This window comes from Lethenteron reissneri, chromosome 21 (assembly GCF_015708825.2).
Source record: "Lethenteron reissneri isolate LAM-NWPU_2019-01 chromosome 21, ASM1570882v1, whole genome shotgun sequence".
In the NCBI taxonomy this organism is placed as follows: domain Eukaryota; kingdom Metazoa; phylum Chordata; class Hyperoartia; order Petromyzontiformes; family Petromyzontidae; genus Lethenteron; species Lethenteron reissneri.
Window position 1 is genome coordinate 15807022 of NC_083799.1, and position 12824 is coordinate 15819845.

At 51.7% G+C, this 12824-nt stretch overlaps 1 protein-coding gene across 1 annotated transcript; it reads left to right on the forward strand.

The window, feature by feature from the left end:
• The first annotated feature begins 1874 nt into the window (after nt 1–1874).
• Nucleotides 1875–8437, forward strand: LOC133345313 (desmin-like). The gene is made up of 9 exons (XM_061555966.1): nt 1875–2707; nt 4147–4207; nt 4531–4626; nt 5066–5236; nt 5444–5569; nt 5772–5992; nt 6114–6163; nt 6296–6381; nt 6523–8437. Exons 1-9 carry the CDS (start codon nt 1890–1892, stop codon nt 6556–6558), a joined length of 1665 nt encoding a protein of 554 aa, XP_061411950.1. The 5' UTR covers nt 1875–1889; the 3' UTR covers nt 6559–8437.
• Nucleotides 8438–12824: the final 4387 nt, after the last annotated feature.

Below are 12824 nucleotides of genomic sequence, written 5' to 3' on the forward strand. Positions count from 1 at the left end.
CTAAATGATGTAGGTATTCAGTCTCTGTGGTGATGTGGAATTGAACACAATGATTATATGAGGGTGTATGTGGCTAACCATTCACCTTGCTCCACGCAAACACCATGGGTCACGATGTATTCAGTATTCTATCAACTCAGCGTCTTTTCTTTAACCAGAGCCCAAGGGGATTCATTGTTTTAGTAAAAAAAAACTCAAACTTATTTAAGTAGGCAATAATATACCTCGTTATTTACTTTGTTAATGGTATTCTCCACAACCAGGTTAATTATTATTTTGTTACAGATTATTTAAGGGAAGGGTTGTTAAACATTTACAAACGGTGGTCATTTAGGGTTAATTTTCCTTTGCGATCTGGCTTTTAGAATGACGATGTTTAAGGGCCTTTAATATAAACAGTAGACCACAACACTTTGGTCATTCCCTCGCGACCAGTGGCTCTGGGAATCGAACCACAGTCGTTCTGAAAACAGGTCCAGCGGCGAGTGCGCTGACCTTGTGCCAAATGTGAACGCACCAAATGGAGATCAATACACGCGCATGGAGATCAATACACACTCACATCCACCGCGATGACCGCCAATAACTAAGCAGGAACACCGACACAGTCTTCCGACTGAGCTCCGCTTGCCAAGCCACGGCTTCGAATAAAAATAGGTGTTGCAATGTGCTGTGGAATTAAATTCCAAACCAGTGTTAATTTTACTACTTGGCGTTGACCTGCGCAGCAGCTGCGAGAAATCAGCGGCAGCATCGTCAAGGATTGGGTGGAGCATCCCGACTCCTGGGAACAGCAACAGGAAAGGGGAAAACCCCCGTCTCTTCTTTTGTATGAATACAGTCTCTCGTGCCGTGTCACCTCACGTCTGCCATGATCTGTCATCCCAAATCGGGAATGCCGTGCTCGCCCTCCCGTCTCTAATGATCAGCCACAGAGTCTCTTCCCATCTCCCCGAGACCCTCTTATACAGCGCTGACCTCATCACACTTCATGACACAACGTATTCAGATCTCGAGCAGAGCAGTGCACCCCTTTATGTGAACAAACGGCCTACGGAAGCAGATATTGCAGAGCTACTGTTTGCGATCCCTTAATTAACCCGTGATCCACAGAGGGCAACACTGCCCCACTCGCCCCGCCACTGTTGCGGTTGATTTTTTTTTTCAGGCTGAGATAGCGTCTGTGGTTGAGATGGCGTTTCTGTCCCTTTTCATTCATGTTGTTTGAGATTGTGATCGGCGTCGTGTTTGTATTGTGTAAGCTGTGGCGCAGACGCTCTGTTTGCAGGTGTTTTAATTGTGCTTCTGGGCAGAGCTGTACCGTGATGTCCCCTCCAACAACCTTGGAGGAGGTTATCACGACAAATAAACGGTGGCTCAAGAGACGGAGAAAGGGACGATGGCAGGAAGATAGGCGATGGGGGAATACTCACGGCTGCGCTTGGTAGGGATTGAAAGGCGTGGTCCTAGTATGGTGACAGGAATAGAGGGTGTCGAACCAGGATCGTGGGGTGGTCCCATGGAGATCCCAATGATGCAAGGCGCGGACCAGAGATGTTAGGGTGTGGCAGCAGGGATGCTGGGTGTGGTTTTATGGAGGTTCCGAGGATGCTAGGGGTTTTTTTTACCAGGTGATTGGACAAATCCATTGTGTTGCAGGCAAGGGGTTCGTCGGGCGAGGCTACTCTCGCATTCACAGATGGGGAGGAGAGGGTCAAGGGTGGGGGGGGGGGGATGCAGGACCACACGGAATTGGTAATTACACAATGCAACCCAGACCTCCGACTGTTTCTCCATCTGCGAGCATTGATTTTTCATCAGCCACTCATCATCCTACGCGCTATCGCTTTCCACGACTGATCTCGGGGGTGGTGATCGAGGTCCCAGACATGCTGGGTGTGGTCCTTGGGAAGTTCCCCGTTGATGGAGATTGGGGGTCCACGGGCGTCAGGGCTCAGGGTGTGGCCTCGGTGCGGGGGCGGACCGGGGAGGAGCCGCGCTCTTTAAAAGGCGGAGGGTCGCTCCGACTCTTCTCGCACGGACCAGCCGCTCTCTCTTCCCGCAGTCAAGCACCACCGCCACTTGTAGCACCACCACCACCGCCAACAACTCGAAGCGTCGCCATGTCGTCCTCGCAGCGAGTCTCATCGTACCGTCGCACGTTCGGCCCCGTGGCCAGCTCGTCCGCCACCCGCTCATTCTCGTCCCGCTCCTCGGGCTATGGAGGCTTCGGGGGGGGAGGCGGCGGCTTCGGAGGAAGCATCGGCGGCGGCGGCGGCGGCGGCGGCATGATCCGATCATCTCGCTCCGTGGGCTTGGGCAGCAGCGCCCAGTCGGGCTACGGCGGCCGTAGCTCGTCGGCCTCGTACGTGAAGGCGTTGTCGGGCCAGAACGTGGACTTCTCGCTGGCGGACGCGCTCAACGCCGACTACCGCACGACGCGCACCAACGAGAAGGTGGAGCTGCAGGAGCTCAACGACCGCTTCGCGAGCTACATCGACAAGGTGCGCTTCCTGGAGCAGCAGAACAAGGCGCTCACCGTGGAGATCACCCAGCTCAAGGGGCGCGAGCCGACCCGCGTGGACGGCATCTACGACCAGGAGCTACGGGAGCTGCGCCTGCAGGTGGATCGTCTCACGGGCGAGAAGGCGCGCGGAGACGTGGAGAGGGCCAACCTGCTGGACGATCTGCAGCGCCTTCAGCAGAGGTGAGAGGAGGGGGCTCTGGGTGGGTGGGTGAGTCCTCCTGGTGCGGGTGGACGGGATGCTCTGGTGGAGGACGGTGTGTGATGGAGGTATGGGATGAACGGGCCAGGTGGAGGACCCGAGATGTGGTGAATTCGGGGTGGGCGGAGGAGTTGCGGTGTAGAGTTGAATGGGCAGGGAAGGTGGAAGTTGTATGGTGGAGGGAACTTGGGGTGGAGTTGTGTGGTCAAGGGTGCATGGCTCGCGTGGGACGTGAAATGGTCGAGGACCTCTATGTTTATGAATGAACATCACGGAGTGGACATCGTAAGAGTGGATGAGTAGCGGGTGCAGATCTCTCCGTTGTGTTCGCGAGTCGTCTGGCGGTGAAGGTACAAAATCACAAACTGAACACGTTCCTTTTATTATTTTATAAATTTTCCCTTAAAAAAACGTATCAGAGGTCATTGCCCGAAACGTCGTTTATAAATAGCCATTGGCCGAAACGTCGCCAACGACATTCGTGTATATAAATTGTTTCTCCTTCAACAGTCTTTATTGGCGAATGTGCAGAGTGTTTTTTTCCCTCGTTTGTGCGCCACTGCCAAGGCGGTCGTTTCTCATTGTTTCAATGAGTGTGGTGGTGGGGTGAGTGGGGTGGAGGGTGTGGGGATGGGTGGCGGGGTGAGTGGGATGGGTGGAGTGGAGGGTGTCGCGTCCCGTTACGAGGCGCCGCCACCACGGGATGATGGAGCCCTCCCCTCTCCCTGCCGGGTCTCTTCCCAACAAGCAATGCCGCAGGGGCGTTGTTCCAAGAAGCCGTAGTCGACAAGGGAAAGGCATCGGTCAAGTTTGGCAGGAGTGAGTGGGTGCAGCAGAGGGCAGTAGAGGACGCGGCGGGCGGGATGAAGAGATTCCAGCAGATTCCAATGAGGCGGTGGCGGTGGGGGGCATCACCCCCCCCCACGCACCCCATGGGTGACTCCCCGGGTCCATGCTGGGTGGGATGGGGCTGGTGGGGGCAGGCAGGGAGGGGGGAGGACCGGGCGTGGTCCGGAGTCTCTCTTTGTTCTCGCTCCTGGCTGTGGATGATGTTGCTCCCCCACCCCCCGACCCCCCCACCTCTCATTGCTTCCACTTGATTTGTTTCCCACACGCGTTTATTATTACGAGGAATTCGTTGCTCACCGTGATGACTCTGTGATTGAGCCTCGTGCATCGCAGGCTGACCCATCTGCACGTTTTAATGAATGTGCACGATGCCTCCCGTAAGATAATTGTGTGTGTGTAACAGCTGCATCATGTGGCACATCACTGCCACCTTGTGGTAGATGGCCCACACTCCCTACGACGCCCTATGAGATTGAGGCAGTGGACGCAATGTTGATGCCGTATGTTGAACTTCTTTCGCACCGTACGTAGCCAACCGTGCTAATCCGAGGCGTCGTCTTTTCTGCTGCAGGCTTCAGGAAGAGCTGGGCGGGCGAGAGGAGGCTGAGAAGAACCTGCGTGCCTTCCGTCAGGTGTGACCGCTCGTTTACGTGGCCACACGTCCACCAACAATTGATCAAAAACGCAAGCAACTGCGTTGGCGGTCGTGGACCGTGAACCCATCACATGAAGCACTAACACTGCCTTGTACCTCAACCATATTCTAGTAAATGATAATTAATATGTTGAGATTTTTTTCTTTTATGAATTGCCTTTACGGTGACTAGATGTCTCTACTTGTACATGACACACCAAACGTGATTTCAACAAAAGAAGACACTGGCGTAGAAAAGGGCTAATTCCTCCGTCCTGTTGATTCGCAACCTGACCTGAACTCGTCCACTCGTTCTTTCAGGACGTTGACGATGCAACCCTGGCACGTGTGGACCTGGAACGCAAAGTGGAGTCTCTGCTGGAGGAGATCGCCTTCCTCAAGAAGATCCATGATGAGGTACACGCACGCAGCACACGCATGCAGCACACGCACACAGATGCACACACGACATGCGTGTACCCGGCACGCACGGCGGTGACTACCAGTGTCATGCCAGTGCAGACGCTCGGTCCTCCAGCCGTGCACAAGTGTGTGCATGGTACAAAGGACGGCAAAAAAATACAAATCTCGTGCTGTTGGTGAGCACCTAATGAAGGAGAGCACACGTAGGGGATAGTGGGGCCAGGTTGATGCCCAGCTGCCTCAGTCTCCCCCCAGTGCAGATGCTTTTACACAGCGTAACAGGCCAAGCCTACTCGGAACAAGGCCGAGACCGGTTCCTCTATTCGTCACCGATATTGTCCGTGAATGGGAATCAAGTCGTGTCGCCGGGTTCATCGTGACCCCCATGTGTTTCCCACACGGCGCGTGCGCGTGTGTTGTGTGTGCCGTCCAGGAACTACGCGAGGTGCAGGTGCAGGTGCAAGAGCAAGCCGTGCACGTGGAGTACGACATGCAGCAGACTGTCAAGCCGGACCTGACTGCGGCGCTGCGCGACATCCGCGCCGAGTACGAGGGAATCGCCTCCAAGAACGTGGCGGAGGCCGAGGAGTGGTACAAGTCCAAGGTGTGTGGAATGGACAGCCGAGGCACCTATTTGCACGTCTGCACGCCTCCAAAATAAGCAACCCATGCATCCAAATGGTTTAAATGAGTCTTTGGTTTTGTATTTATTTAAGCCTCTTATTTTTTTCAGGTTTGAGAAATGAAAGCATTTTGGGAGATTAGGGTCTTGTGATGAAGGATACAAAAATAATGTTTTTCTGTGCTACAGTTTGCAGATATGAGTGAGGCAGCTTCCCGCAACAACGACGCTCTGCGTGCGGCCAAGCAAGAGCTGAATGACTACCGGCGCCAGGTGCAGGCTCAGCAGTGCGAGATTGACGCGCTCAAGGGCGGGGTAAGTGCACACTCGGGGGACGGATGCTGTCGCACCACAAAGTGCGTGCGTGCGACTCGCACTCCTATCAAAACGTACATTTATTATACAGACACAAAATATAGAAAAACACATTTGTCCCAGATATTGTGCAAACGCACCGTATGAGCGCCGATTGTGATCCTCAGCATCCGTGTTCCCCTGCCTTTCCCCCCCTCGCCAGAACGAGTCTCTGGAGCGGCAGATGCGCGAGATGGAGGACCGCTTTGGGCTGGAGGCGGCCGGATACCAGGACACGATTGCGCGCCTGGAGGACGACATCCGAAACCTCAAGGATGAGATGACGCGCCACCTGCGGGAGTACCAGGAGCTGCTCAACGTGAAGATGGCGCTCGACATCGAGATTGCCACCTACCGCAAGCTCCTGGAGGGCGAGGAGACTCGGTACTAGGCACACGACGGCCGCTAGTTCACGTTGGACACGGCGCGATGTACCTTCCTCGACCTTTGTATTTGTGAGCTTGAGTATGAAACGTCCTGACGCTGCATATTTTGTCACCCTTAGGATTGCTCTTCCGGTGCAGCAGTTCTCTTCTACGTCGTACAACTTCCGAGGTATAAGCAGTGCGCACCACACTTTGGTGTGTATCGTAATTCTGCGTTATGGGGCACCCATATCACAAATGCGTGCATAGTGGAAGTGTGTGTGTGTATATACTTGATTACAATATGATTATCCCCACACAGAATCGAGCCCTTCCATTGATCGCCTGGCCAGCACCTTCAACAAGAAGACGGTCCTCATCAAGACCATTGAGACTCACGACGGCGAGGTATAGTGCAGTCGCACCAAGACCACCGTACCAATTGACCACAACGTGCACAAGTTGGTTGGGCTCGGTGCAATACCATGCGACATCGGTGCCAGCTCCTGTCCCTTATACATTCTGTGCGTGCGATCTGTTTTGCTACAGGTCATCAATCAGTCGACTCAGGAGGAGGAGATCTGAGTTTCCCGTCGTCCACCTGCATGGCGGCTCCATCACGCGGACGCTGTTGAACGTCTGATGAATGGCCCGCTTGCATGCAGAGGAGGCAGACACGGTGGCAGCCTGCAAAAGCATCTTGTCCAGCTGCTGTACCAACCCCATGCCCTTGGTCCTCACTTCACCTTGACACAAATCGATCCTCTATCCTTTCTTTGAAGAGTAGGTTCAGCTCGTGCAGACCGGCCTCCTTTGTTAATGTTCGTTTTTGTATACTTGCCCTTTACGTACAATCAGACCTATCACCAAAATAAAGATGACTTTCCAATTAGAGTAGCAGAGTTTGTTTTTATTCAAAAGGTTAATACAGAACTTTAAATGCTTGATTTAACAATAACTTCGCCAAGATTAGAGACATTTATTGTCAATGAATTATGTCTCTGTTTAACCCAGAGTTCGATAAATATAATGTATGCCCCAGTGCGATTCGCCTTTTTACATTTCCCAATCTATAATGACACTAAATAGTGCACAACTGATGATTTGTAAATCTAGACCATGATGGGGTAGTGGAGTGTTAAATTCGGAAGCTCTACATTAACCCTGACCAGGATTTTGATGCTGAGCAGGATGAGTGGGTTTATCGGAGCTAGGAAGAGGAGTACTTGGTGTGTATAAGATGGAAAATGAATGTTGTTTAGACTGTGCAGCCCAACATTTCTCCTACACTGTGTCCTATATACGAGGCCAACAAATTAATGTATTGTCAATACTCGCGTGCACATGCTGTAATGTAAAAGATAGGTCATGGAGAGCTGCGGTTCCCCCAGTGTCGACACAAACGACTCTTGTTGGATGTGTTATGCAACCATTGGCTGGCCATTTCTTTTTTTTCCCCAGACTCTTCATCCTTGAAGGTCCCATAGGAGCCCATGGGCACGCTGGTGTGTTCAAGCATTTCCTGTGCAATTTTTTTGGCCACAAGACCGGCTCACTGTTACGTTACTCTTTGGGTGAAGTGTATTGCATGTTAAGGAGAACATCTAGTTCTAAGTTGTCTGAAGCAACAAGTACATCAAGAATGCAACAATAGCGAGGCCGTCTGTAATTATCTAAATTGCTTCCGTAACCTTTGCAATCAGGCGGGAGCATATTGAGACAAAAGTCTGCCAAAGGGGGGAGTCCTTTGAAAAGTATGATAGAAACTGTAGAAATAATATCTTAATACTGAGAAATTAATTCGCCTTCGACAAACGGTTGATGTAGAGCTTACGACGAGGATTGGGATTGATGAGGCTGGCAGCGGAGTGCACCTGCTCTGCTAAGCCACAAGCCGGAGGTCGTGTGCTGCCAAATATGCAATTGGTAAAGTGTGCGCATTCTCCGATAGCGGGGACCCACCTTGCTGAACACCGTCGGCTGAATGCTAGTAAATAACCACTTTAGTTGACTAATGATTAGCTGGTGGCTTGTGGCTGTAGTTCGGGGCACTGAAAGCCGTGCCTCGGGGTTGTGAGTTTTTAGAATTGCAGGTGATGTGTAAGTGCTTAATTGGAAAGGGGAATTGGAATGTGAGAATGCGTTGCTGCTGGCTTGTGGCTAGATCAGTTCGACTGGGGAAGGTGCACGGATTCTATGGCTGTAAACCCTGAGCTCTTGAGCTGGAATTATTTGACTAAATTACTAATGAATGTTGACCGCAGCTATTGAAGTACTGTATGGTTGAGATACGTTTCAACGTACCCATGAAAAACAAGAAAACTGCTACAATTGGTGTTTGGTATTGATACAACGCTGCAGTATATTACAATGGTGTTTTGATGATTGAACACGTGGTAGTAGAATGTTAGATCGCAGTCAAAGTTCATGGAACTAACATTGGATTAAACTTTTTTTAATTCGCTTACGGACTCTCCTCATCGTCATGACGAGCGTGGTGAGATTGCTTTTCTTTCCATCATTTGCCATCCAACATGAAACTAATGCTTCGGCAAAACCGGACATGTTCAATGCCGTCACTGAATCTCTCGCCGCTTTGTGGCGATCGGACAAGGTATGTGTAGCTAACTACAGCTCATGCTTGTGCGCATGATATGGAATTGTGATAATGGTGGTGGTGCAGCGGTTAGCACATTGTGCTGTATCGTCTCTTTGACCTGAGCTTCAGTCTGCGTCGCAGCTGATGGTAGGGATTCAAATCGGAGCCGGTTTTTGGTTTGGCCCCAACCACTTCGTTATCCCACACTGACTGGTTACACGACCATGATTCGCACGGCATAGGGTGGCCTCCAGCTGTGAATTGACAAGGGGCTGTCATCTTTGTAATTAAGATTATATTTTTTTTCTGGAAAAGCGTTGGTAAGGCCCAAGACTCGCCATCATGAGGGTCCTGCAATTGGGATGCTTGGTCAGTTATACTGGTAGGAACCTCCTGGTTACACCAGCCCACAGGGGATTATTGTGTCCGTCCGTCGTGCAGGGAGGGGCTGGGTGGGGGTGGGAAGGGCGGGGCTGGGTGGGGCTGGGTGGGGGTGGGAGGGGCGGGGCTGGGTGGGATGGGCTAGGTGGGGGTGGGAGGGGCTAGGTGGGGGTGGGAGGGGCTAGGTGGGAGGGGCTGGTCACCCCGTGGTGCCCTTATAAAACTGAACGTTTAACCTACTCACGCCGGCTTGTGCCCGCCCTCACAGTCGGGCATATTTGCGGAATACACCACGCCGCCGTTGACCCTGGCCATTGACCGAGCAACCCACCGTTCCTACCAGCTCCCTCCGCAGGAATGTGTTTTTATTGAATATTACTGCCATCAGCCTTCATCTATTCCCCTGCTTGATGAAGACCTGCAGCTGTTCCCGTCTCTCGTGGTCTCGCGATAGAGCAATCTTGCATATGAGATAACCACCGCTCCATATCCAAGGATATCCCCTGGAGCATGGTTCACTTCTTTGGCTGCTATTCCGTCATGAGGCTTGACCACTAGCCTTCATTACTTTTCATGACGTGGCCTGCCCAAGCCGCCTTTAATTTTTAAAATTGTCAATACGCTGTCTCACTTGCATAATTTAAAATATGCATTTCTTCATGCTTTTTGGAGCACGTGGGAGCTTTTGTTTAATGGTCTTTGTCAAAGTGCATGTTTCTGAGTATGGTGCCCTACTGAGAAACAGCGGCGACCTATGTTCGATTCCCGCTCACGGCCAACACCAGTGACTTATCTGAACCGGGCATCCCCTAGGTCTACTCAGCCTTAAAATGAATACCTGGTGCGGTGTGTCTACATCGCCACGAAGGAGACAAAGGTGGCCGGGCGTGGTGCTGGCCACCCACCCCCTTCATATTGTGCTCGCTAGTAGCACTTGCTCCCAACAATCTGTTAAGGCTGTACGGGGGATCTTTGTTCTTTATAGTGGGTAATATTTGCTCAGAGAAATATTCTTCATTGGGGACACGGTTTTTCAGTTCCTTAACTTCACGTGCGTGACTTGTTTTGCTAATTTTCCTGGACCCTTCATTGGAGAAAACGTAACTGTAGTGAATAATTCTGTGGTTTAGGATAAGTTTCCATACCATCGACCAAACTATTAATCAGTTTCTGGGAATATCTAATGAATAAATAATCATTTTTTATTTAGACTGCACACTGAAGGGGAATTTGACTCAGTGGAAAATTGCAATAAGCCAGTCTCATACAGCAAGGTCTAAATAAAACAAATATGTAAAAAAATACATTTACATTTCCGCGTATGTAAGACAATGGATAAGCTACACTTAGATTACATGGAAAACGTAGAAAAATAAACATTAGGAAGGGGATTTGTAGCAGGAGACACGCTTACGCCGAGTGTATCACCGTCACGACCCACGTGCCAATGGAAACACCGCGGGTGGCAAGTTCCGTTGCGCGCAGCGGGGCTGGCTGGGTTCCTGTGCCCGCATGGAATAACCTGGCGGATTAAGCTCTCAGGATTCATCCTCTGAGCGTGCCTGGTGTTGTGACGCGTGCCTCTCGATGTGCGGGTGGAGTCAAATTTACCACTGCAAAGAGGGGGGGGGGGGGGTCGGCTTGGTCAGATCCATGACGGTGACACTTAAGGGGCTGCATCTGTCTCATAGAGGAACAAAACAGGAAGGCTTCTCCACAAATCTGTCTGTCGCCTGATGAAGCTGGTTGTAATTACTGGCGAAACGTCGGACTCGGATTGTAAATGTTGTGGCTTGGCTCTCCAACACACCGGTTAGTGCTGTACTCGTGACGAATTGGCCACGTTCTGTTTACGTGACAACCCTTACTAGTTGGCTGTGTCGGGTGGTGGCGGGTTTAACGACACAATATTATATTTACGCGATCTAACAACAAAAAAACCTCTATTATGGGTGCATCTGTCTCGTTTGTACTTGAAGTACATTAATAGGCTCACGTCCACTTCTGCTGGAGAGGCTTCCACTAGAGGGAGCTCGAGAGGGTGTTTTGGCCTACTCTTCCAAACAGAGCAGGTGGGATCACCCACGCTTTACCCTATTGTGTGGTCGTTGTGATTGAGTGTGTGGGGGGGGGGGGTCAAGAATGGGACAAGGGACCGTGATTGACAAGGAAGACGGGGAAAAGGCGATAGAGGATTGGGAGTAAACCCCAGAAAGATGCCTATTGGCGATGCTGAGTCGTCAACAAGAGGGCTCGTGCACTACACGTGTTGGTGTTTATTGTATCAATAAAATTCCCATGGCAGGACGACTCATGTGGACTCTATTTCATAAGGTTAAAAGTTTTGCTGGCTGGCTGGCTGGGAGGGAGGGTGGGACGAACAGTCACACGTCCAAAGTACGTGCGGGTTGCTAGTTTATCATGAAAAAAAACTTGCTTGAAAATGACAAAATAAAAAAAAGCTACGTTTCGGGCAATAACTCGTATCTTGCCTATAAATAAGGGACATTGCCCGAAACGTCGCCTGTCCTATGTTGTTGTTACTTTTAAGGCCACATTGTTGTTATTGACGAAATTGTTATTTTCTCTTTGTGCCTGTGCACCACTGCCAGCGCAGAATACCGCCACCACGTGGTTGTGTGTGACGTGTTATCGTGTCGTTACACGATATATCGTGTCGTCTCACGATATATCGTGTCGTCTCACGATATATCGTGTCGTCTCACGATATATCGTGTCGTCTCACGATATCGTATTGTCTCACACGATATCGTGTCGTGTCACGATATCGTGTCCTCTCACGATATATCGTGTCGTCTTACGATATCGTGTCGTCTCACACGGTGTCGTCTCACGATATCGTGTCCTCTCACGATATCGTCTCGCACGATATATCGTGTCGTCACACGATACCGTGTCGTGTGCAAGGCCGCATCGCGTCGTGTGCCGTGCCAGGCGATATCGCGATATCTGCGACTCTCGCACCGTTCGCGGGAAGAGATCGCGGGTCCAGTAGGGGCGGGGGCGCGGGGGAGGGGGAGCGGGGGAGGGGGCGCGGGGGAGGGGGCGCGGGGGAGGGGACGCGGGGGAGGGGGCGCGGGGGAGGGGCGCGGGGGAGGGGGCGCGGGGGAGGGGGATCGGGGGAGGGGGAGCGGGGGAGGGGGCGCGGGGGAGGGGGCGGCCCCGCTCCGTGTGAGCTATCACGGCCATCTTACTCAGGGACCACGTCCCGTAGGGGCGGGGGGGGGCAGTCACTCCGTGATGACGACGGCGCCGGCGTCACCCTGCGTAAGATGGCCGCCACGACATCAGCGGCGCGGGTTTATTATTATGATGTACAAATAAATATGAATGTATTATATCATAATTAATTGTATGTACAAATAAATATGCATGTATTATATAATAATTAATTGTATGTACAAATAAATATGCATGTATTATATAATAATTGATTGTATGTACAAATACATATTCATGTATTATATAAACATTTATTGTGCATAACTTTTTACCACCAATATTTATTTATTATTTTTGTTGTCATCAATGTGATGCCGCGCACACGGGGTGTAGGGGGGGGGTTCGGGTGGGTTGGGGGGCTGTAGATGTGGGGGCTGTTGGGGTGGGGGCTGTAGAGGTGGGGGCTGTAGAGGTGGGGGCTGTTGAGGCGGGGGCTGTTGGGGTGGGGGCTGTAGAGGTGGGGGCTGTAGGGGTGGGGGCTGTAGAGGTGGGGGCTGTCGAGGTGGGGGCTGTCGGGGTGGGGGCTGTAGAGGTGGGGGCTGTAGGGGTGGGGGCTGTCGAGGCGGGGGCTGTAGGGGTGGGGGCTGTAGAGGTGGGGGCTGTAGGGGTGGGGGCTGTCGGGGTGGGG